This window comes from Hemicordylus capensis, chromosome 1 (genome assembly GCF_027244095.1).
Source record: "Hemicordylus capensis ecotype Gifberg chromosome 1, rHemCap1.1.pri, whole genome shotgun sequence".
Taxonomy (NCBI): Eukaryota; Metazoa; Chordata; class Lepidosauria; order Squamata; family Cordylidae; genus Hemicordylus; species Hemicordylus capensis.
The window spans coordinates 95,614,409-95,640,407 of NC_069657.1; the positions used below are offsets into that span (position 1 = coordinate 95,614,409).

The 25,999-nt window shown below is 43.4% G+C and overlaps 1 protein-coding gene across 4 annotated transcripts in view; it reads right to left on the reverse strand.

The window, feature by feature from the left end:
- The window catches only part of TRIM44 (tripartite motif containing 44), a 147,247-nt gene that overhangs the window by 106,809 nt on the left and 14,439 nt on the right, over positions 1–25,999 (reverse strand). For all 4 annotated transcript variants that reach the window (XM_053283128.1, XM_053283129.1, XM_053283131.1 and 1 more), the window contains exon 2: positions 18,965–19,042. In XM_053283128.1, coding sequence (XP_053139103.1) covers positions 18,965–19,042 — 78 coding nt within the window. The remainder of the gene's footprint in view (positions 1–18,964; positions 19,043–25,999) is intronic.

The window sequence follows — 25,999 nt, forward strand, 5'->3', positions numbered from 1 at the left end:
AAGTCTTGTGGTGCTAGCGGGAAAATTGCTACAGGAACAAAGCGCTAGAGGATTTTCAGGACCAGACCATTCAAGTCAAGGATACAGCTTCCAGTGATTGAACAGTTTGTTTCTGCCCAAGGAGTTTTTTCCCCCAGGACAACTAAAACCAAACAATTTCTCACATTCTCATAATAGCCAATTACAACATGAACCATAAAACGTGTTCCAGAATGGAATAGAAGCTGGTAGATTGGGTCTGATCTGAACACACTTGAGGTCTTGCTATTACAATCTCATTTATATAAACTATGCAGGATACCAAAACATTTGGACATTCATTGTGAACAGCAGAACTATTTATAGTGGACAGTGTTTCTTAAATATTGTAATGGGCCTCTCCAAATACATAAAATAGGTATCTTTGTGTAAGCTTTCTAAAAAGTAGGATATACCTAGAAGGACAGAATGCAGTGTTCGTATTTTTCCTAAACTCATATCAAAAGAAACAAGTTGTTCCAGTAAGAACTAATCAGCCTACTTTCCTTTCTCTGTCACAGGAACATAGGAAGCTGCCATATACTGAGTCAGACCATAAGTCCATCTAGCTCAGTATTGTCTACACCAGGGATTCTCAACCTTGGGTCCCCAGATGTTATTGGACTTCAACTCCCATAATCCCCAACCAAAGGCCACTGGGGCAGGGGATTATGGGAGCTGAAGTCCAATAGCATCTGGAGACCCAACATTGAGAACCCCTGGTCTACACAGACTGGCAGCGGCTTCTCCAAGGTTGCAGGCAGGAATCTCTCTCAGCCCTATCTTGAAGATGCCAGGGAGGGAACTTGGAACCTTTTGTTCTTCACAGAGTAGCTCCATCCCTTAAGGGAAATATCTTACAGTGCTTACACATCAAGTCTCCCATTCATATGCAACCAGGGTGGACCCTGCTTAGCTAAGGGGATAAGGCATGCTTGCTACCACAAGATCAGCTCTCCTCGCCAGACCAGCTCTCCTCACCAGACTCTACAACTGTCTCTACAACTGGACTAAATTTGGTTCAAATTGAGCTCCACAAACTAGATCTCCTGTACCTCAAATGTTCACGCGTCTGCCATCTTGGATAACATCATTACAAACTATACCATTGAGATGTCCCTGTGTGTCACTCAACTACAACTTTACCAAATTTGGTCCAAATAGGTTAGACAGTCCTCAGGTCAGTGCATTTGCACCTCAAAAATTCACACGTCTGCCATCTTAGATTGGGCTGGTTGACATCATCACAAATATGCCATTGAAGTTTCCCCATGAGTCCCTACAGCTGTAGCAAATTTGGTTCAAATTGGTTAGGCGGTTCACAAATTAGCCCACTTGCACCTCAAAGGTTTACGTGTCTGCCATTTTGGATTGGGGTGGATGACATCATCACAAACTACACCACTGAGGTGTCCCTACGTGCCTTTACAACTGTACCCGATTTGGTTCATATTGGTCCAGGCGTTGCGAAGTTGACAGCAGGGGACACACAGATGGACACACACAGAGAATGGTGATTTCATAAGCCTACTGGAAAGTAGGCTAAAAAAAAGGAAGGTACAGAAAGTGTTGGAAACAAAAAAGGTGGGCAGATGCTGTTCCACCAGCCCAGATTTCTAGCCCAGACAAAGAAATGCAAGAGTTAGCTTCCAGCTTTCTGGCCCATTGCATTCTAGGACTGGGTCAGGGACAGGTAGTTGCCTACCTGCCAACTGTCCAAACTTCATCAGGAGAGACACCTTGGGGCCTTTCACATGATTTCCTCAGCAGGTGAGGGGAAGGCAGGGTTAAGCCTACATTCCCTGCAGGCGATTCTCTGAAAGACTGGCCCCAACCATGCCATGCCGCCATGCACATGTTGAGCGCGGTACATTGGAGGATTCCCCCAGGAGACCAGCACTTTAGGCACTCATCTCAGTGTAGGCACAGGCTGCTTGCAAGCAGCCCATGTTGACACATTATCCCAGAACCTCAGTTAATGCAGCACTCACTCTGTTAACCCAGGCTAAGAGCTGGACTTTGGCTCTGGGTTTGGAAGTCATCCAATCCAATTCAAGATGGCAGCCACATGAATGTCTGAGGCACAAGTGGGCAAATTTGTGGACTGCCTAACCAATTTGAACCAAATTGGGTACAGTTGCAGTGAGTGATACAAATGGACACCCCAATAGCATAGCTTGTGATGATGTCATCCATGCCGAATCAAGATGGCGGATGCATAAACATGTGGGCTAACTTGTGAACCGCTTAGTCAATTTGAACAAAATTTGCTGCAGCCGTAGGGACACATAGGGATACCTCAATGGTGCAGTTTGTGATGATGTCATCCACCCCAATCCAAGATGGAAGATGCATGAACATTTGAGGCGCAAGAGATCTAACTTGTGGACCTCAATTTGAACCAAATTTAGTCCAGTTGTGGCGACAGTGAAAGGAAAGTAGCCTGATTAGTTCTTACTAGAACAACTTGTAGAAACTTGGAATTGTACTGCTACCATTTAACACAAATTCATTTTTTATATATCATCATAGACACAGACTAGAAGTAAGGTGTCGTTGCTTGAATATTTCCCCTGACTTTTTTTTAAAGAATCAAAACAGCTTCAAAAAACTGCAAGTTTTAGCAAAGGTGTGTCAGAAAAGGATGCACTTAAAATTGCTCTTGCCAAGCTGCTTTTCTCCTTGGGAAGAAGTGGGAGGAGAGACACACACAGCTGTTTATCATGTTCAGTTTGAGATACAGTTCAAACGAATTTTGCAGGTTTCTGCAGTGCTTCAAGTAACATACTGGAAAAGGCACAATTACTTCCAGGCAACATGCAAGCACTGCTGCAACAGAAGTGTTGCCAGCTATAACCAGAACCTATTGGATAATACCCATGCTATCATGGATGATAATTAAATATATTCCACCCCACTCCCCAATGTCCAGAGAAGTCTTTAAACATACAGTAAACAGATGCACATATATTGTACTTACTAGGATAAGAGCTTTTTAAAAATCTATCTAATTTTTTCTTCTCCTGAAGGAAGCCCATCCATCCCCAGATTACAAGTGGCCCTTTGGGGGACGGGCATTGATGGAGAGCAGGGTACTGTGCTTAATTCTGCTCCTCTCTGATTTTTCTTGAGATTTTCAGCACACTTCAGTGTGCTTAGAACCTAATACCCCAATCCCCATAAGGTCAAGATCTCTTTATTTATGGTTTCTTTATCGGCAGAAATAGGTGGGAACAGAACCCCCACAAATAACAAGGGCCACCTGTATGTTTGTACAATTAATAAGCTATGATTGCAGGCAATGCATTCCCATTGCTCAACAAAATTTTCTGTCTATATCCTGACATAGGACCTCACAGAGATCATGCACCAGTTGCAGATAACAGGTTACCACACAGGTTTAGTAGTGTGTTCTTTTTTACTTTACTTTTCTTTCTTTCTTTCTTTCTTTTTTGGCTTTCATTCCAAAGTGATGAACTCTAAAAGACACACATGTATTTTTTTTAAAATCCCAAGATAAAAGCTTAAGAGCTAAGCAAGATCAGTACCCCATCCCAGATACCAGCTGTACCCTAACAGAAAAAGTCCAACACTACTGATATGGAAGATGGAGGTCCGACTGGGAACTATAAAAGGTGAGTTACAAATTGTAAAAAATCAATTTTCCAGGATTATTTACAGGACAAGTATAAGAGCTTATTTTCAAAATGGACTGACCTGGTACAAATGAGTTTGCTGTATATCCAGTGTAATGTTTCAATCATACAGTAGGGTTTGAGAGGAGAGCTGGTCTTGTGGTAGCAAGCATGACTTGTCCCCATAGCTAAGCAGGGTCTGCCCTGGTTGCATATGAATGGGAGACTTGATGTGTGAGTACTGCAAGATATTCCCCTCAGGGGATGAAACAGCTCTGGGAAGAGCAGAAGGTTTCAAGTTCCCTCCCTGACTTCTCCAAGATAGGACAAGATTTTTTTATTGAACCAACAAACTACCAAAGCATACAGTACGTTGCCAAAGCACAATTATATACAAAGTGGTTGTTTGTACATGATATATCTACAGAGATTTACACACAAGGATTTGGAAACCCACAAGGTTATGAAGTATATGCAGGTAGTACTGTAACTCGGGGGTGGGGGATTTCAAGGCACATCAGGTAATCGGGGGGGGGTGTTACATCCGACGTCCATTTCCACAATTTGTCCCATTGCTGTTTAGAAGAGATACTCTTGTCTTTTTGCACATAACCATACACACTTTTCCAGAAGAGATTTACCGTCTCATCTGCGTGAACCTCTTGGTTACGTCTTCCCTCCCTATTCGTATGCAGGAGCATTGCATAAATGACATACAGGTTTACTAACCTGATTACGAGGATGGGAACATTCCAATTCCCTAGTATGAATGCACCCGTTCTGTCCCGTTTCCTTGAAGGTTCCTTTCTGGGACTTCGAAAAGAGGTTCTATCGCTCAAACCCGATGTTAGTTCTTCCCAAGTCTGTTTTTCCAAATCAGGCCACACTGTTTTTCCAAATCAGCTTGCTTACTCCCTGCCACACTCTTTTGGCTACCACACACTCTTTTAAGAAATGTGAGTGGGTTTCCCTGAATGTTTTACCTAGCTCACTAGCTTTCTGTTTGCAGGAGATTTTAGGGCACTCTTGCTGGTCCTCTGGGAGCCATGGCTTAGCCGCATTAAGTGGTAGTACTTGATGGTATAAGCGCCACCTTGTTTCCCATAAATGGAAAGGGACTTTTTTCTCCTTAAAGAGAGCGATAGGGTGATCGGGTTGCAACAAATAGTGTGAAGTGCGGTGATTGTAGCGTTTACATTCTAAGTCAGGTTTTAAGAAATCCACTTCTAGAATCTCTCCATAAATTGTTTTCCTTAGCTGCTTAACTGAGGAGGATCCCTTAAATAGATCCAGTTCAACCTTCCATTTTTTAAGTGTGAATAACAAATCTCTCAAGTAGTCCGGGTGTTCTCTTTTTAATACTTGTGTGATATTACCATTGAAAGATTCTTTCCCCCACCATGCTATGCCCCATGCTGACTTGCGCCAATGCAGAGCGAAAAGCGAGACCCAGGTTTTTTTGCAGGGGGTTGGACATATTATGGACATTCACGAAATCCAGTTTCCAAAATTGTAGGACATGAATTCAGTTACAAAATAGGGTTGCAGGGCAGGTAGGGCTAGGCCTCCCCGCTCAACCTCCTTAAATGCTACCGCACGGGCCAAAGGGAAGGACGCTGTGTGCCATACTAGACTGAAGATCTGGCTTTCAACTCTCTGAAGGAGATCGAGCGGGGGAGGATAGACTACCACCAGGTTATGCACCGGGGGTATCAGGTAAGTCCGGATGTAAACCACTTTCTGGTACATGGCAAGGCTCCATTATTTCCACATGGTTATTTTAAGCATTACTTTTTCTTCCCAATCTGTCCAATTTCCCCCCCCCCAGACTTTTTCTTTAATCCCATATTAAATCCCAAAAATGTTTACTGTATCTACTCACTTCCGTTTGGACTCTGGGGCCCCTTCGCTTTTACATTCAGAGATGGGTAGGCACGAGAGTTGCTGGCGTCCGGGGTCCATTTTAACAAATACGCTTTTGTCAGCATTTAATTCTGAGCCCGAGATCTTGCCATATTCCCAGAAGAGGTCTAGTATTACAGAGATTTCATTTTCATTCTATAACAGTAATGTAACATCATCGGCATGAGCTACAAATTTTACCCTAAACTCAGAGTGCGGTTCTGAGTGGACAGGTGGTTCGGCTATCCCCTCACTCTCCCTTCTCCTCCCTCCCGGGAAGATCTCGCAGGGCGGAGGGATAGAGACCGAGAGTCCTTGCAGATGGGGTTCTCTCTGAATCCTGATTAGGATCGGATCCAGGGCAAAAACATAAAGTAATGGGCTCAGTGGGCATCCTTGGCGGACACCCAAAAATGCAAAATGATCGGGTCGCCCCGCCATCCATTAATCTGTGGTATCACCTTTGCATTAGTATAGAGCAGCTGTATCCAAGTCACGAATAGGGGTGGTATACCTTTAGCTTTCAACAATGTCCACAGATAATTGTGGTTCACTTTGTCAAAGGCCTTAACTTGATCCAATAAGAGGAGGTGACCTTTCCAACTTTCATTCTGTATAGAGTAAAAAAGTTCTCTCAGCAGACACAATGAGTCTGTCATCTTTCTTCCCAAGATAGCGCTTGTCTACAAGCTGTGGACCAATTTAGGAGCCACTTTCACCAATCTATTATTTAAGATTTTGGCAAAGATTCTGTAATCGGTATTTGTGAGGGTTATCGGTCTCCAGTTTTGTGGTAAAGTGGTGTCACCTTTCTTGGGGAAAAAAATTAAGAGGCCGTCCCCAAAGGACCTATTTAAACGCCCATTGTCTAGGACAAAATTAAATAATTTTACTAAAACTGATAGCAGCTGGTCTGCGTAAATCTTATAGAAAGGCCATGTCAGACCATCAGGCCCCGGGGCTGATGTGTTCTTTCCCGCTGAGATAACTGCTCTGACCTCTTCTATCGTTACAGGATGGGTCAAAGAGCTTTTTCCCCCCTCAGTGAGGGAATAGCCGAGACCATATTCATTCAGACTGCAGAACCTATCTAGATAGGATTGAATGTCCTTTACAGAAATATCCTTCAATGCATACAAGTTTGTATAAAACTGGGCCATGATCTTTAACATATCATGGGGGTCGGCCATTAGTGGGCTACTTCCATCCGATCGCAGGCCTTGGAATGTCAAACTAGATGCATGCATCTTGTCCTTTGCCCACTCCCCCTTTTCAACTACAGACCCTTTGAAGTGATACCGCTTATTTTCTAAACGCCTGTGCTGCAGCTCATTTTGAAATGTCCTGATTGTCTCTTTGTAGCGGTGGCATGATTCCACGTCGAAGGCTTCTCCCCTGTTCATCTTATCAACAATCCACAGATGTCGGGTGATCGCTTTCTGATAATTTTTGACCCCTCTCTTATATGTCCGGCTGGTCACTGCCCTAGTACGGCAGCCCACCCTCTTTTTAAGTGTCTCCCAGGCTCCCAAAAGATCATCTTCTGCCTCTAATAGCCGAGGGATCTGTCGCCTCAGTTCTGATAAAAGGACACCTTTGAGATATTCATCACTTAACATTTTTGGGTGTAATCGCCACAAGGGCTTACCATGTGGAATTACCTCAGAAAGATTACAAATAAATCCCACAGCCGCATGATCTGACCATGGGGTAAGTACTAGTTTACACCTGTAGACTTCAAAAGAAGGGGGAGCCCAGAGTCTATCTAGCCGACTAGCTGATCTCGGGTGGTAATATGTAAATTTGACTCCGGTTTTAAATTTATGTCTATACTGCGATTTAAAGTTCTCTTCGTGACGGATTGGGGAAAAATCCAAATCATTATATACCCCCAAGGCCTTATCATCTAAACCCAGAGTCTCACTCAGAAAACGTTAGAGAGCTTTTTCCTCATTCTTTTCCTCATTTCCTCATCCCTGGCATCTCCAAGATAGGGCTGAGAGAGATTCCTGCCTGCAACCTTGGAGAAGCTGCTGCCAGTCTGTGAAGACAGTACTGAGCTAGATAGACCAATGGTCTGGCTCAGTATATGGCAGTTTCCTATGTTCCTATGTTTCAACATATCTCTAGGGCAAACATGTTCCTCAGCTTTTAAAAAGCCACTACAAACACACACCAGCATACTTCTGGGTCCTTTCCACAACAGTCAAAATTTTAACTCTGATGTCATGTGCTTTATTTCAAAGAGAAGAACGCGATTTTCATGGGGCAGAATTGATGGGGGGTGGGAATACATGCTGCTGCCTGCACCCTTGAAAGACAGATGCATCTATAGAGATATATGCTTCACTGCAAGAAAAGGGAGATAATAGTCTCCCCAGAAATATTCAACTTTTTTTTAATAATATCAACCTGAGTTTGCAAAATAGTTATGCATTTTTACAGATGGTGTAGCTTTGCTGAGGCTTGCTGCTGTTTTCTAAAACTTGTCTAGAACACACTTGTGTTAGAATTGTACAAAGGGGAGAATTCTACACTGATCCATGGGGAAAGCTCTCTAAATACTTAGATACTGATATGTAAATAAACCAAGATAAATTATGTGCTAGTGATGAAAGAAATCAAGGGAAAATGGAGTAAGAGAAGACTTTCATGAGTTATAGTGGGAATATTTTTATCAATACAGTTCATCTATTGCTGGTTTCTTTTTGTTTCACTATTCTACTAATTAATATACCAGAAACTTTCAGAGTAATGAAATACTCTGAGCAGGATCTAGACCAAGTCATGACTAAGTCCTATTAAAATTAATGGGACATTTTAGTCATATCTAACTTGTCTCATTGATTTCAACATTTGACTGAATTCTGCTCTGTGTGAAATTTGGAAAAATCTAGGAGACCTTAAGGGAATATACACAAGGGCTAGAGAATGGAGAATTAATAGTTCTGAATTATAGATATATTATAGATATAGCCACCACCTTACAAGTGGCTATTGGCATATGAATCCAAATGAGACACTCTGGCTATAATAAGAAGTTATCTAGTTCTCTTTGCGTTCACTTCTGTAGCTCAACAACAAAATTTGACCAAAAATACTGACAACTCCTCTATACTTCCTCTGTTATTAAGTATATCAAAAAGTCAATGGGGAAATTGGTAACAAAGGCTGACATCCTGACTAGTAGAGAATGCAGCAGGAGCCATGTCCTCATAGCAGGAGGCTGCTCTTAATGCAGCTGGAGGCTTCTCCACTTCTGCAGCACACTGGGAAGAGGAAGCAATTTTCAGTGATATTCCCTGACTTTGAAAGTACTCTGTGCCTTCAAAATATATGTCACTGAGGGTCACAGCCCTAAGGGACATATATTTCTGGAAAGCACAGAAAACCTCCAGAGGCAGGGAAGATACATGAACATTCACACACACATCCCACTGTGGAAGTGGAGAAGTCTCTCACAGTGTCCTTGTTTTATTAGTAAATATATCCCTAAACAATAGTGCTTTCTAATAGTATTCCTAAATGAGAGGAAATCTTACCTGTTTTAACTATATGGATTTAACAGAGAGAGAAAACGGATACTTAATTATGAAGAGATGTTTGAAAATGTGAAGTGGCACAGGTTTGGAAAAAGGAAGACAGAAAACTAACTATTAATATAACAATAAGAAGTTCTGGTAAGAACTATTCTGCCTACTTTCCTTTCACTATAATTTTAATTGATAATTACCATATTTATAAGTCAGCCCACTTCTGCCGCAAACATTGATGCATCTGCCATCTCGAACTGGGGTGGATTACATCATCATAAACTATGCTGTTGAAGTGCCCCGTGTGTCCCTACAACTGTACTAAATTTGTGTCAAATCAGTTCTACCTCAATTACTCATACATCTGCCATCTTGAATTGGGGTGGATTACATCATCACAAATTACACCATTGAGGTACCCCTATGTGTCAAAGCAGTCCAGGCATGTGAAGTTGATAAGGACACACATATGGGGACGGACACACACACAACTGGGTGATTTCATAAGCTTATTTTTGTTAAGTTTAAAATGATATGGTTATTCTGTGTGTCCTTTTTAAAAGCCTACTTTCCTTAAGTTTTCACTAATAAATATTGGTCCACATGTTGTACAGCGGAAGACTGCAGCAATCAAACACTTGTTTAAAAAGCTAAGTTTGGGTGGAGGGTGATAAGGCAATGATTTTTGCTTCTCCCTTTCCTTCCCTTCCTTTTTGCTTGCAAAAACATGCCCCCAAGCACTGTGAAGCCTTTAGCAATGCTGAAATTTAACCACCTAACACCTTTTTGGAAAAGAAGATTGGTCTGGAAATTATGAAGGGATAGTCTTCTTTAATGGAGTCTTTCTATTTTGTACTGTTTACAAGAAGAAGTAATGTTCATTTCATTTCTAGTGTGAATTCTTTACTTAAAACGTGATTAGCTGCATTTGCTTTATTTTTAACATTAAAACTTTAGTATTAATTATACATATTTTGTATAAAAGTTGTGGTGCTCCATGATGTTGTGCAACTACAGGGAAGACTTTCTCCAGGACATATACAAAGCTGTGCAACCACTGTTCCCTCCAAGGTGTGCGCATGCACTCACACATTTTTTGATGTCTGCTCAGTTCATTTTAGATCCCGCTCAGGTCGAATCAGGAAGGTCCCACTCTTAATGCATGTACACACACTGCCTTGATCCTGCTGCCCAGAACAAAACTCATTCTGCACACAGATGAAAAAAATTAGAGAGAACACTGTGTGCAACTTATCAATGTCTTCTGCTACTAGTCTTGGACAGACACTCCTTTCTTCGCACAATGCTCTTGTGTCCTTAAGCTAGCACAACAGCATTACTCTAGTGCAACACTAGTCTGGAATGCAAGCTCCCAGATGTAGCAGCACAGATCCACGCAACTTCCTTGCAAAAATGTAGTGTCCTTCAACAAGTGCACTAGCAAGATGCTGGCCAGTAAGTTTAAGAGTGTTGCCCCATCCTATTACAATTATTTTATACTTGTTATTCAACACTCCACAAATACCACCTGTCTCAGTATAAATGAATCAATGTAAGTATTACAGCAATAGATTAACTACCTTGCTTTTTGATACATCTAAGAACTTTTAATCAGTTGGCAGCCTAATTATAATACCACCACATAAGTAACTTGCATTTATTAATCTTGTTCAGATGCCCACAGTTCAGGAATGTGACCCATATATCTTTTATTTCATTCCATGATATTGTATTAAACAATTACCATTCCCTTGACCCCAATGACAGTATTTCTCAAGATGCCTTTAGACACCGAGCACAGCCCATTTCATAGTGCCGGAAGAAAACAAAAGCAATGCACCAGCTCAGCTCCCATTTTGACACTCACAAAAGGCCCCTTTCCAAGAGCACTGAACATATAGCATATTTTAAGAACTCCTAACACCCCATGTTCCCCATCAGTCACCTCTTGCTGTGCGGAAAGGTGTGGGTTCTAATTAAACTGTAGTGAACTATCCATCTTCCAAGTTCCATAACAGAATTTGTAGAAACAATTTTATTTCTACAGTATAGCTTTGCAGGTAAAGTACAAAAGCATGTCAATCCAAAACATTTTCTCCATTCTAATAACCCTCATATATCTAAGAATCATAGGTCAGCTTCTAGGAATGTGCAAAAAGGTTTGAATCCAAATTGGTTCAGTTCAATCTCGGACAAAACCTGGCACTGATCTGGCAGTGCCAGTCCAAATTCAAACTGAACCCGGCTCAGTTCGAACTGGTCCAAACATGTTCGGAGGATCTAACCTCCATTTTAGGCACCAGTGGCCATTTTGTAACACTTGTGTCACTTTAATTGATTGGCTGAGCTCCTGCTTCCCTGATTGGCCAGATGTGGCAGGCTTAGGAAGATCGCCAGTCATGGGGAACTGTCAGCTGATTGGCCAGGGGGAGCTCCAAAGGAGAGAGATTCAACTTGTATTTAAAAGCAAGCCCCTGGCCTTGTAAATTCACTCTGCATGTGCTGTCTGGGAAAAGAGGAAGCTGCTACTGATGCCTGCTTGCCTTACTGGCTGTGGAACATCTGTCTCTGCTGCTTTTCCAGGTCTGTCCTGCTGCCATGTTTGTTTGTTTGGTCCATTTCCCATTTTTCTTTAGTCCCCTTTTGCTTTTTAGTTATTTTTCCCTTAAAAAAATAAAAATCTGCAGTCACTGGGCCCTGGCCTTGCCCTTCAGTGCTGCTGCTCTAGCCCAGCTTGCTAGCCAGCCGGGGCTTCAGGCCTTTGGTCTGAGGTCTCTGCTCCCCAACCTTTTAAAAAGATTTTTACACTTTTCCCCTGAGTGCCTTATTTTCTGGGTTTACTGTGTCCACAGTCTTGCCCCCTCTGTATGCACTGCAGCACAGGTTGTGCTCTTGGCTTGCCTGGGTTTTTTTGTTTGTTTGTTGTTTTTGGGGGGAGGGGAGGGCTTTTTTTCTCCTGCTTTTTGGTTTGTTTGTTTTTTAAGTGTGCTTTTGCACTTTTGTTTCATCAGTGGTTGTTTGTTTGTTTGGGTGGGTGGGTGGCCCACTTGCAGGCTGCCCACCTGCCCCCCCCCCAAGGTGTGTGTGTGCTGCTGCTGCTGCCGCCAGCCAGTGCTGTTCTGCTGGGCTGCTGCTGAAGCCCCCCGGCCCATGCGTGCAGCATCTCCGCCACCCAGAGTCCTGAAAACTTTAGGACTGCGGGTTAAGTCCATTGCCTTTTGTTACCCTTTTTGCCCCTTAGTTTCTAGTAAATAAGGCCTCCTGGGTTGGTTTTGGGGGAAGTATTTGTGTATTTTTGTAGGGGTTTTTTTCTTCCTTTGCAGGTCCCCTTTAGTTGTTCCCCCTTTTACTGTTACTGTTTTACTGTATGTGTATATTCTGTTGTTGTTGGGTGGTGTGGGTGGGTAGGTTAGTTTTTGTAACCAAAGGTTTAGGGTTGTTGTTTTTTCCTTAAAAAAAATTTTTAAAGCCCCAGGGGGAGGGAAGATGTCTGAGCGCCATGTCCAGAGCAAGGCTCAGACCCATATTTATTTATTATTTATTCGATTTCTGTACCACCCTTCCAAAAATGGCTCAGGGTGCTTTACACAGAGAATAAATAAATAAATAAGTAAGTAAGTAAGATGGATCCCTATCTCCAAAGGCCTCACAATCTAAAATGAAACATAAGATAGACATCAGGAACAGCCACTGGAGGTACTGTGCCGGGGGTGGATAGGGCCATTTGCTCTTCCCCTGCTAAAGAGAATCACCATGTTAAAAGGTGCCTCTTTGCCAAGTTAGCAGGGGTATCTGCATATGGCAGGCAGAGGAAGGAGTGGTGGCCCAACTGCTGGTGCAGGAAGTGAAGGGTGGGTGGAGCAGAGAAGATGGGCGAGGGTGCCACAGCTACCCATCAGCCAATTCTTTGCTCCTGGTGAGATGGCAACAAAGGCTCTCCTACCTGGAAGAGCCTCCCTCCGGCCCAGTAGCTGCACCACCAAAGCTGCTACCCCTGGTGGCCTGCCAGTGAAACTGATGCTTCCATGGTGGGGGTGAAGGGTAGGGGCTTGACAGCTGCTGGCACAGCCACTCTCTCTCTCTCTCTCTCTCTCTCTCTCTCTCTCATGCCCCCCCCTCCTCTTGCCACTCAGTTTGGCCCCTGCTGCCCAAGTCATGGCAGTCTTCTGGGTCCTCCGGGGCTGAAACTGACTCTGAGAAAAGGGTCTGCTCCTGTGCAGGGGGCACCGGCTCAGCCTCAGCCGGACCCTTCTAGCATGCAGGGTGGTAAGGTTGGCAGCGGCGGGCAGCACTAAAGCAGTCTAAGATGGCATCCAGGAGGTCTGGAGTGTCTAGAGACACTTTGAGGTCCCTCAAAATGCCCCATCGTCCTCTAACTGTGTTCACTGAATGGCACAGGATAGTCGGGAGAAAGATGCTAAGCATCTGGGGACAACCTACATGTGGCTGCACATGCAGCGCCGTCACCCGGATCTCCTTGCCTCCACTGACAACACTAGTGTGCCTGTGGGTAGCGTTGACAAGGGTCATGCACCAGCTTCTTCACTGAATCAGGGGACCCTGCCAGTCAAGCGGTGGACACAAGCACCATTGGGGAGCAAGGAACATCAAGGTTGGACAGACCCACACCTCCTCACCTGGCTCATAAGGGAGATTATGGTCACTGACGACCAGCCTTTCCCGCTGGTTGAGAACACCAGCTTCCGCCGGATACTCGATGCTGGCTCCCGACTACATCATCCTCTCAAGGACCACCTTCAGTCAGACAATGGTTCCTTCCCCGTACAGACGGTGTAGGGAACTTATGTCAGAAATGCGAAGTGCAGTGTTGCCTGGCACCAGTGTGCATTTCACCTCTGATATTTGAAACAGTGTGAGTGGCATGCACACTGCTTTCCTGTCCCTCACTGCTGGGGGCTGGAGAGAGGGGAACTCTGGTGCGGTCTCTGTGTCCAGCCTGTCCCATAACGCAATTCGACATCAAAGAGATGGCAGCTGTCATTGAATGCCAGACAGATTGCCATGCCTCAGCCGGGGGTTCACTGTGACAGACAATACCTCCAACATCACCGCAGCATTAGAGCAGGTGTTGAGCTTGTGTTAACATACAGTGACTGGCATACACATTTCACCTTCCTGTGGCGAATGCCCTAGGCCTCAAGGAAGCCAGGGTGGCCATGGAACAGGCCCACACGCCCCTAGGTGCTGCTGTCGCCATGGCTGCGCTTGTGGAGAAGTCCCCCAAGATTGCAGCCCAATTCCACCGGAGTGAGAAGTCCAGGCACTTGCTCTGTGAGAGGCAGTGTGAGCATGGAATCCAATGCATCCCTGGGGATGTAGAGAACCAGTGGAACCCCACCCTCCTCTTGCTGCAGCGCCTGCTGGAGCAGGAGGTAGCCCTCGACAACCTGGTGAGGAACAAGGGCTTAGGTGTGTGTGACCTCTCTAACTCAGAGTGGAAGATCATGTCCAAGATGATGTCGGCACTCAAGTCCTTCCTGTTTGCCATGAAGAGCATGTGTGCCAATGCCACTCCTCTGAGCCAGGCTCTACCCACTGCTCTTCTCCTGGAGAAGCTGATGGGTGACAGAGAGGTGTATGTCCTTTCTCGTCTCTGTGACCCAACTATCAATGTTGTTCATGCTGGCAACTTGCACAGGTGGAGGACCTCCTGATCAAGAGAGTTAGAGAGGAGGAGGTCAGGAGGACCAAAGACCAGGAGGGTGATGGTTCACCCCCTGAGCATGCGCAATCCACACTCAGCAGCAGTGCGGGCAGGCCTTCTCCCCCCCCGCCCAATGTAGCAGCATGGCATCCCAGGCGGCTGTGCCCACACAACAGGCAGTTCCTCCTGCTCATTCTGCCCAGTGGTTCAAGCGGGTGCGCCTTGGCACCTTATCCAGGGTGCAGGAGGCTCGGCCCACCAGGCCCTGCACAAGTGCTGGGTAGTCAGTTGCCAAGTACCAGCAGGAGCCTGTGGAAGAAGACTCAGAGATGAACCGCATACAATTTTGGGCAACCCACTGACATGGCCAGACCTGGCAGCGGTCGCTGTACACCTCCTCTCCTGCCTGCCAACTAGTGTCCAGAGCAAGCAGGTGTTCTCACGTGCTGCCAATGTGGTAACACCCCATCACTCTCGGCTGGACCCTGGCTTGGTCAAGCAATTGGTCTTCCTCAAGGTCAAACTCCCCCTGCTGAGCCACCTCAAGCTGGAAGTTGAGCTGAGTGAGTGGTTGGCCCATGATATTGGTCACTCATGATGCTAAACATCTCTGGAACACCTGGCCAGGAGCAGTGGGGGGGGGGCGTGGGCACACACACACAAACACTAGGTTGGGTGGGAGTCGCATCGAGTGCAGCACTGTGTGAATGCGTTAGACTGACTGTAAATGTTTACGCAGGCAGATGTGCACTGCATGTGTAGATAGGTGTGGGGGGGTTGTTGTGGTTGCTGTGTAGATAGGTGTGTGGGAGGTTTATTCTGTGTAGATAGTTGTGTAAATAACTGTACAGGGGTGTGTGTGTGTGTGTAGATGTACACACACATATACATACATACACACACACACACACACACATATTTGTACAATACTGTATGTATATAGTTTTTCCCCATTTCTTTCCCATCAGTTTTAGCACACATGCACCAAACACACATGCAGAGCCAATGATGAGTCAGTACTCTGGTGCCACCACATGTCTGAGTCTAGCCTTGCTATGCGGGCTCTCAGCAAAGATGTGGTATCCCTGCCAGTCTGAGACAAATTTTCCTTTATTGTAGCATGCACAAAGAGAAGGAAAACATCTCAAGGTGCATTATTTTAAATTTTTTTATTAAATGTGGGTTTTAAAAATTGCTTTGCCTCTTTAACATTTGCGTAACTTGTTGGTTTTTGCTGCCTTGAGCAATTTTCCTAGGTTTGTGTGGCCGCAGGCTAATTGTTGTCCTTAGTGTTGTTTCCTTTCCCGCTGGTTTTCTTGGTTTGCAGTTGTCATGATGATATCAATCTCATGGTGTAGTGCAGGTCTGTCTCTCTACTGTAATTTTTTGGTTTGCACTTTGGTGTCTCTTTAGTTGCATCACTGACTCTTGGATTGCAGCCTCCTATGGTCTCAAAACCAGGTTAGGTGGTAGGTACCCATGGGTGGCCAACTACCACCCCAAACCCAAAGAAACCAGGCACTTGTGCAATCTTTAATGATTTTTAAAAGATCTTTCCATTATTTCTGCCATAAGGAACAATGGGGATTTGAGGCATACCAGCCCATTCCCCCGCCCCCAAAGTGGATTTGGGAGTAAGGCACGTTGGGCAACAACTCCTCACTCATACTCCAAGTCACTCATACTCCAAGTCAGATTGTTGTTTTTTAGGAATGTTTTCGTTTCTGTCCTGCTTGACAGTTCTCTCAGTAAATCCCTATGAAGAACTTATATAGCATCCAAGAATCCACTTCAAATTTGGATTCTTGAATGCTATATAAGTTCTTCACAGGGATTCACTGAGAGAACTGTCAAGCAGGACAGAAACTTTTAAAAATCCTTTTTTTTAGCAATAGCAATAGCAATAGCAATAGCACTTACATTTATATACCGCTCTATAGCCGAAGCTCTCTAAGTGGTTTACAATGATTTAGCATATTGCCCCCAACATTCTGGGTACTCATTTTACCGACCTCGGAAGGATGGAAGGCTTTTTAAAAGAAAAAACTACACCCCACAAGTTTGGGGTTTGAGTGGGGAGTTGTTGCCCAATGTGCCTTACCCCAAACCTGCTTTGGAACGCCTTTGCACCCCCTCCCCAAAGGGAAAAATGGGGCTGCCTCAAATCCGCATTATTCCTTGTAGTGGAAATGATGAAAATGGAAACATCTTTTAAATATCATTTTTTAAAAAAAAAATCATACAAGTGCCCAATTGCTTTGGGTTTGGATGGTAGTTGGCACCCATGGGTGCCTACCACTCAACCCAGTTTTGTGCCCCTCGGTGCTCTGCATAGGGAATAATGGGTCCGTTCGAGTCCCCATTATACCCTATGTAGAACTTTTCAGAACTTGTTCAAGTTGGATTTGAATTCGAACCAAACCAGGGTTCGAGCAAGGCCAAAACCAAACCTGGCTGCCCTGGTTCAAGTTTGGTTCAAATTCAAACCTAACCACTCGAGCTGATTTTGCACACACCTCTATCAGCTTCAGGGGGGTTCCAACAACCTCTTTGCTTTCAAAGAAAATTTCTTGCCTAGGGCAAGTCACCATTAGGAAGAGGAGTACAACTTCTTTTATCTCCACCACCTGGGGCACTTTTTATAAAATTTAACAAAAAATGCAGGTCTGTTAAATACATGCAAATAAATATAGAAAAATATTGTCCAGAGGGCACCCAATTATGTTCATTACTGTACAAAAGAGAAAAAGAGACAATGGCAATCTCATATCCCTGCTGAGGTGTATATCTTTGTAGCCCAGCAAATGCATTACAGTTTGTGTGCCACACTACCACCATCAACCCTTCTGCAGGTTGTTTTCCGAAAAACAACCCGCATGTCCTTAAGGATAACACAAATAGGCAGGTCCTTAAGGAAAGCCAATCAGTGCAGAGTAACGAATGAGTAGGATGTTGGGACTTGGACCAAGATGACTTGGGCTCAAATTCCACTTGGTCACAAAGCTCACTAGGGCAGTGTCCCCTCTAACAGGGATTCCCAGATGTTGTTAACTATCTCCCATAATCCCCAAGCAAAAGCCATTGCATCTGAGGATTCTGGGTGTTGTAGTCAACAACATTGGGGAATCCCTGTTAGAGGGAACACTGGTCAGTGGGTGGGGAAAGGGAGTCTGTCAAACCAGGACTTCCAGCAGTCAGCCTATGTCAGAGGGACCAAAGCAAGAGGCACAGGCTCATAGACAGGCTGGGATTGGATATCAAGTCAGACAGACAAGTGCAGAGGGAGAGACAAGAGAATGCTACATAGATACACTAAGCAACCAGTTGTGCTGAGCAACTGCACAGCCACATCTGGCCTCACCCTTTGCTCTTCTCAGTCTGATCAGGTATCAGACCCCAGCCCATCTATGACTATGTCACCTGCTTCAACCCCTTTGCTACTGTCTGTCCAACCGGGTATTTAAACTCAGCCCTATGATGGCTCCATATTGATTGATTGATTTCTATACCGCCCTTCCAAAAATGGCTCAGGGCAGTTAACACAGAGAAATAACAAACAAATAAGATGGAACCCTGTCCCCAAAGGGCTCACAATCTAAAAAGAAACACAAGATAAGACACCAGCAACAGTCACGGGAAGTACTGTGCTGGGGGTGGATGGGGCCAGTTACTCTCCTGCTGCTAAATAAAGAGAATCACCATGTTAAAAGGTGCCTCTTTGCCAAGTTAGCAGGGGTTTCTGCCCCTGGCCATTCACTACATGCCTACCTGTGCAAGACCCAGACTCTACCCTGGTCTGTCTCAGAACTGGACCAAAACTGATATGAAGTGACTTTAGACCAGGCATAATCTCTCAGCCTAACCAACTCCACAGGGATGTTGTTAGGATAAATAGGCTAGTCCCACGTTTTCAGAGTTCTTTGAAAGAACGGCAGGATACAAATGGGATAAATAAATATTAAAACTACATTGGAATGCTGTTCAGTGAAAACAATTACGGCCTGTATTTCAAGTCATAAAATAAAGGGAGGGATTGATGAAAAAAGCTACTTGTTATCTCTATGGCTGCATATAAAGCTGGCATGTTTTAAAAAATGTCAGACTTAATTAGATCTTAATGTAATGTGCAGATAGTCATTAGCAATACAGTGCATTTTTCTCAAGGAGACAAAGGCAAGAAGACAGCAGACATTTTAATTTTATTAACTTACTTTGGGGTCTGCACACTTGAACTTTAACCTTTCCACCATCTCTAGCAGGGCCACCTTCAAGTCGACACGTTCTCTGTTCTGAAAGACAGAGGGCAAAGGTCATTAGACAGCACTCTTTTGAACACTCTTAGTAAATACAACCAGGATTTCTTCAAGACAACCAGGGAAAGTGGAGGAGGAGCACTTTCCCGCACTTTTTATTAGGCAAGTTGCTATGAGCCCCTGAATACATTTACTCATTCTTTTGGGACTGAGGTTAAGCAAGCAGAGGGCTCAGGGAAGGAGAAAAGATGTATCTGCCAGGAGCACTGGGAAAACTACTGGAATGTAAATTAAATGCAATTGCACAGGCCAAGTCATTCACTGCTTTGTCACATGGCAAAGCTTCAAGCAGGCTTGAATCCTGCTAAATACTGAGTACCCTTCACCTCCTATTGAAGTCAATAACTCAGCTACTTAAAAGAGGTTCAGCACCCTTCAGCATAATGCCCTTGCTGAGGATATGCTGCGCAATGGTGACCTGGCTCTATGTTTCATTTATTTTCTGTAATTGGTAGCGGCTGCCCGATAATTTAATCCTGCACTTTTGTGCTTCCATTTGTAAGATGGAGCAAAAGGGAAGAACTAATTAAGGAAGCAATCAGGAGTTCACACTTCAAGGAAGACACAAAGATCTAGGCATTTGTGGTACCCCTGGAATATTTGTTTCTTTTGCCTGAACTATCCTCTCTCTCAAACTAAATCACAGCTTGTATTTGAGAAGGGCAGGAGAGACCTCAGTAATGAAACAAGTATCTGAGGGCGACACAGTTGAAGAGGTATTTTGTCTTTTTTTTCTGTCCTTGATAGGACCCATGGTCATGACAATACATTTTGACTGTCATTTTGCACTTCATTCCCAGTACTTGTCAACAGAAACAATATTTTAAAAAACTGACACCTCCTGAAATATATTATTGACCATATACTATACGTCTGTGAATTATTTTGCAATTGTTGCAGTAACCAGCCATTTGTTTGGTCACATCCCAGTCCCACAACTTAACAGCAACCATTGATCAAGCATAGAAGGGTCAGCTATATCCAATGAAACACATGACAACTTCAAATCCTTTGAACATCATGGTTCTGCCCTCTCCACGTTCAGTCATGGTCAGTTCACATATTCTTGTTCAACATCCTCCAACAATGATTCAGATAAACCCTCCAATACCCCTGTTCTCAGGACTGTGTTAGTAGGTCTTGCAAAACTAGTTGCCTCAAATGCTATGAAGAAACATTTAAATACTCCTCTATGTATTGTTAAACATGTATGGCATAATCAATACAAATTTAATAGAGACCATGTGCTCAACATTTCAGAAGATGCAAGAGTGAAAATTTAGTGGTTACACATGGAGGCTATTCTCATCTGCAGTGGAAAACCAGGCTAAGGGAGCCCAGCCCGGTTTCCTCAGCACGTGAAAACCGCCGGGAGCCATGCTGCTTCTTGGGTAGCCCGCCACTTAAACCAGGTTTCGGGCACAAGAGAGCCTGAAAAGCAGGTTAGGGGATCATGTGTCGCCACAGTGTGGCTCCGTGCCACAGAGACTCACGAGTAGCCCCCGACAAGGAGGCTTCAACAAGCCTCCTGGCGACGGAAAACTACCCAGAATGCCCCGTGCACTTGTGCGAGGCATTCTGTGAATTCCGGGGGCTGGGAGACCCCCAAACCCGCCGTCCCAACCAGCTCTGTGAAGGAGCTAGTAATTGTCTGGGCAGCTGATCCAGCCACCCAGGGAAGGCTCCCTGCTCATCTGTGGGAGAGCGGGTCAATCCCACTCTCCCTGCAAATCCCCTTTATGCTCTTCACACTGCCTGTGTGGAGAGCCTTATGAAGATGTAAAGAAAACAAATATTATTACATCAGTCCTAGATGAAAGGAGAGAAAATCTGAGGGCTAGACTGTTTCTACACTACAAACTGAAACTAATTAGAAGAATAAAATAACAGTTGATCTAATGTGTAGTGTTTAAAGTTGTGTGCTGGAAGATTCCCAGGTCAAATCTGACCTCAATCATGATTTTACTAGGTGGTTTTAGGCTATTCTGTTAATTGCCCAGAGACTAAAGTTTGGGTGGTATAAAAATTTGATAAAATTAAATTATATTTATTTATTTATTTATTTATTTAAATTTTATCTCATTGCCATATAGGAAAAATACTGAGCTACCTTCTGAGATATAGGCCTTGTTCAAATGTAACAAACCACTGTTTATTTTTATATACAGCAAACCACAAGCTTGCATGCTCACTCCTCCCTCTTGCTTGAGGGAAGGAGCCTAGAAGCAGAAGCTTCCAATTTGCAACCACCAACAGTTTGCTGCTTCAGCCAAATGCAGTAAACAGTAGTTTGTACTAACCATATTATGTTTTCAAGCTATGATCTGAAACTAGGATCAAACCTGGCTTCAGATCCTGATATGAAAGACAAACTACACTTTCCACATTCTACGTTTTCCAAACCAGGATCAACTGTAGCTTGATATCCTGGTTTGTTAACAAACAAGAAGCTAGAACAAACCACAATTCCCCCACTTCATATATGGAATTGTGGTTTGTTCTAAATTGAAAAACACAAGTTTTCACTTTACACACACACACACACACACACACACACACACGGGAGAGACAGCATGCAAGTTTGAAGTTGTCTTAAGCTTGTTCATATATCGCTACACCATGTTTAGACATTCACTTCAAGGCTGTTGAAGATTGAGTTAAAGCTGCCAGAGGGTAATAGGAACTGCTGAAGAGTGGTAATGTTAACTAATATTAATTAACCTAAGAGTTTATATAATATTAGTTTTAGATGACTTCAAAGGTTTATTTGGCTTTAAAGGTACTTGTTTAGGTATTAAGAAACTAAGTTTAAGGTTGGACATTTGCACAGTCAGAGATCAATTTTAAGATTGAACTGAGCTGAAAGGAAGAAAGGACTTTTTCCTCTTACTGATGTCACCTCAAAGTGATTGGCCACATGAGCATATCACATACAACACTAGGTTGGGCAGAATTGTGTGTCAATAACTTTCCTGTGTCTGCAAATCTATGAAGGTCTTATCTGAATAATATGCACAGCTGGCTTCCAGCCAGGTTTGTGAACTGGTGTTCCACTTCGAGATCATTGCAGCTTGAGGACTGCACACTGTAGTCAGACAAGATGCTCTAAATCAATATGCAGATTTGTGAAAGATATCCTTTTTAACAATTGCATAACAAGAAGCTTTATAAGAGGCTGTGTAAACATGCAGTGGAATGAAGTAGTAGAATCAATCGCACCATTTCAGACTGCAGGAGGATCAGATTTTTAACTGTCCCTTTAAGAAAAAATCCTCCCTACTAGTGTTGCCATATTCTGGCTCTCCAAATCCAGGTGCCTAATTTGCATATTATGTAAATTGGCTTGCAAATAATTTGCATGCAAAAATTAGTAGCTGCACTTTCCAGTTCACTAATATTTGCTCTGGATATCTACCAACAATTTGGGGAAGATATATTTGCCTGACCATTTTCCTTGACATATTAACAGCAGTAAATGAACAGAAAAAAATGCACAGCTTTTTCTAAGGCTGCTATTCTGTACAAACTTATTTAAGAGAAGGTCTGATTGAAACCAACGGTGCTTACTTCTAAGTAGGCACGCATCGAAAGTAAAGCCAAAAAAGTCTTTAAACGTTACAGTGCACAGGCTGGTAAGCAGGCAGGTAAGCAAGCTATCCTCTCAACTGCCTGAGATCCCCTGCTGATAACAAACAAGGCAACATTCCTCAGGGGATTCCTGTACTTGTGAAAGTGAAACCCAACCAGCTAGCCTCCTGTGCTCTTCCTCTCTTAATCCAAGTCCAGCAGTAGAGCAGAGTTGTGATTGCAAGTTTTGCTCCATAACTCCACTTCTACAAGGGCTAGAGCTTAGTTTTTTATTAATTATTATTATTATTTTAATGAAAGGTGAAATCCGGGTGAATCCAGGTGAGTTAAGCAATCTGGGTGAGATGCTTAAAATCCGGGTGATACCCGAAATTCCGGGGGGCATGGCAACAGTACTCCCTACAAATGTTAAATTAGCTTTGCACAGAGAGAACAGGGCTAGAACATTTCTCCCTGATACAGCAGTGTATTATTTACAGAAAGGTGATTTGTTTGTTTTAATGTGGACCAAAAAAAATGGTGTGCCCCCACATGCAATCTAAAATGGTACAATCTAATGTGCATGTCAATGAATAAGGCCTGATTTACACAGTTTTTATGTAGCACTATCCACTGGCACAGTGCATTTACAAAGGCTGAGAAACCAGGCCCCTGTTCCAAAGGGCACACAATTTAGAACTAGAAACATGAGAGACAGCAGAGGAAGGGAAGAAAAGTGGAAGTAAGGACAGACTAGAAGTGTGCTTATTGTAGACCTATCTATATCTTTCTACGCAGCCCTCTTTAAAGAAAAGGTAAAGTGTGCCCTCAAGTCGGTGTCGACTCCTGGCAACCACAGAGCCCTGCAGTTTTTCTTTGGTAGAATACAGGAGGGGTTTACCATTGCCATCTCCCGCACAATACGAGATGATGCCTTTCAGCATCTTCCTATATCACTGCTGCCCAATATAGGTGCTTCCCATAGTCTGGGAAACATACCAGCGGGGATTCGAACCAGCAACCTCATGCGTTCTAGGCAAGTCATTTCCCGCTGTGCCATTAAGTGGCTTATGCAGTCCTCTTTATGAGCCCCCAAACGAGCTTTGGAATGCTTCAGATGTTTATCCTATTTATGTCTTTAGCATGCTCTTGAGGAGGAAGGGAAAACAAGAGGAAATGGCAAGGCTTTGCAACAGAATAGAAAAGGTACCGGTTTTAGGGGACTATCTTGAACAAATTGCAAAAGAAATTATTTCTGTACCATCATGTTCAGAAAAGGCTACTCAATAAAATGACTTTTAAAAAAACCTATCCTGGAGCAAAATGACCTTTATGACATCATTGGATATAACTGTTTTTTACAAAACCTACAAACTGTTATAGTCAGAAAGCACTCTGGGAAGGTTTGCATTGCCCCCCCCCCCAAATGACAGACTTTTCCTCAAGCAATGGGCACTATATTTTGGCCACATTAATTTTCATCAGTGATCAGGGAAAGAAACAAAATGCCTATGTTTAATCAGTTTCTTTGGTGGAAGGGCTTTGACAATGGCAACTACTCAAAACACACTTTCAAAAAAAGTGTTGACACTTGAAATGTTTCCTAAATTTAGGCGGGGGGGATTAATTGGTTACATCATGGACGATACAGGTCTAAGATATGTATTTTGAGCACAAAGATGCTCCTAAGACACATATTTACTCAGCCAAAAGGCATTTTCAGTTTGAGGACACCTTATTGTGAAATTAACTGAGAATACAGAACAGAATCCACAGGACGTATGGTCATACTTATGAAAGTAGTGAGGACCACATTACTTTGAGGGATAAATAAAATGAGATGTGTTTTCAGTAAGGTGATATCAGAGACTGCATCTTCATTTATATTGTGGCCTGATCAAAAATTGCAAAGTATTTTTCATAACAGGAAGCAACTTTAATTAAATTCAGAACAGTAGGACTCTGAGACATATAATATAAAGCCCCACTCACCAACATGAAACTCCCAGACCAAATTATGAAAGATAGTAACATGCCATTTTTGTAGGTAGGTTCTACCGTGTTTCCCCGAAAATAAGACAGTGTCTTATATTAATTTTAGCCCCCAAAAATGCACTAGGGCAATTAGCGGTACATCAGAAATTACTGCTAGGTCTTACTTTCAGGGTAGGTCTTACTTTCGGGGAAACAGGGTAGATCTTGCCCAGACTACCAAACACCTCCCCCCGCTCAAAAAACAAAAACAGACCTCATTATATTACCAGAAATTGTAGGGAAACTATCTCACTGGAAAGTATGGGATACGGTTACTGCTAGAGATAGCATGAGTATTGGGGTTAGTGGTTGAACAAACCTTGGCAGTTTTCTCACATACTTTTACACACAGGGAGTCCAGATTTCATGGTACAGGACATGTCAAGCCTGTCTGTGTGTGCACACATGCCCACGTACACACACACACACACACACAAATAGGTGAGGCCCGACGCTGACTGGACAAAGTCATTTTGTGTAGATTACACTTCTAGGCAAGTTCAAGAAATTGAATGTATGTATTACAGCTTTTTTATTAATGTGTTTGCAAAAGGGAAGTAAAAGAACGGTTTGAAATGTGTAGGATTTCAACTTCAAATATTATTCATTTTATTATAGAATGACCATATATGGTAAAATTGAATCGTACATTTGAATCCAAGAAAGATCTGCTTTTCATGGGCAATATGTTGTTTTGGAATTATTAATTTGATTGAGTGTTAAACTGTTGAGAACAATAACCATTAAAATACAATCATTAATTCATAATGTCTGCTAAAACAACCAAAAATTATTTAAGTGTGCCCCCAAGCATATTTCAGTGTTTAAAATGGTACATTCAAAAGTGTTCCTAACAGAATTCAGGCAGGAGCGTTCATGCAAAATATGGTATCTGTAGGTAAAGGTAACTGTAGGGAATAGAAGAAGTAACATTGACAGGTCAGCAGGCCGTTGCAGGGGAAGGGAAATCAGAATCTTAATTGCTGTCTCCCCTTCTGGCTGTCTTGCCAGCTCTTTGAACTTGGAAAGCAATGCTAACCACCCTCAGAGCCTCATCTTGCTCTTTGTAATGCCAGGTCAGTCCAGAATAAACCTGAAATCATACATGATTTTGATTCTGGATGAAGGGGCCGATCTGGTATGTATTACAGAGACTGGTTGAGGGAGGCAGGTGGCCTGGTCTGGTCCCAGCTTCTTCCTCCAGGGTACTCTGTTGAGGAGCAGGGGAAGAGAAGTGGGCAGGGAGGTGGAGTGGCTGTGATCTACAAGAACAATATCTACCTTGCCAGGATCCCTGTTGAAGTGTCTGACCATTTAGAATGTATGTACCTA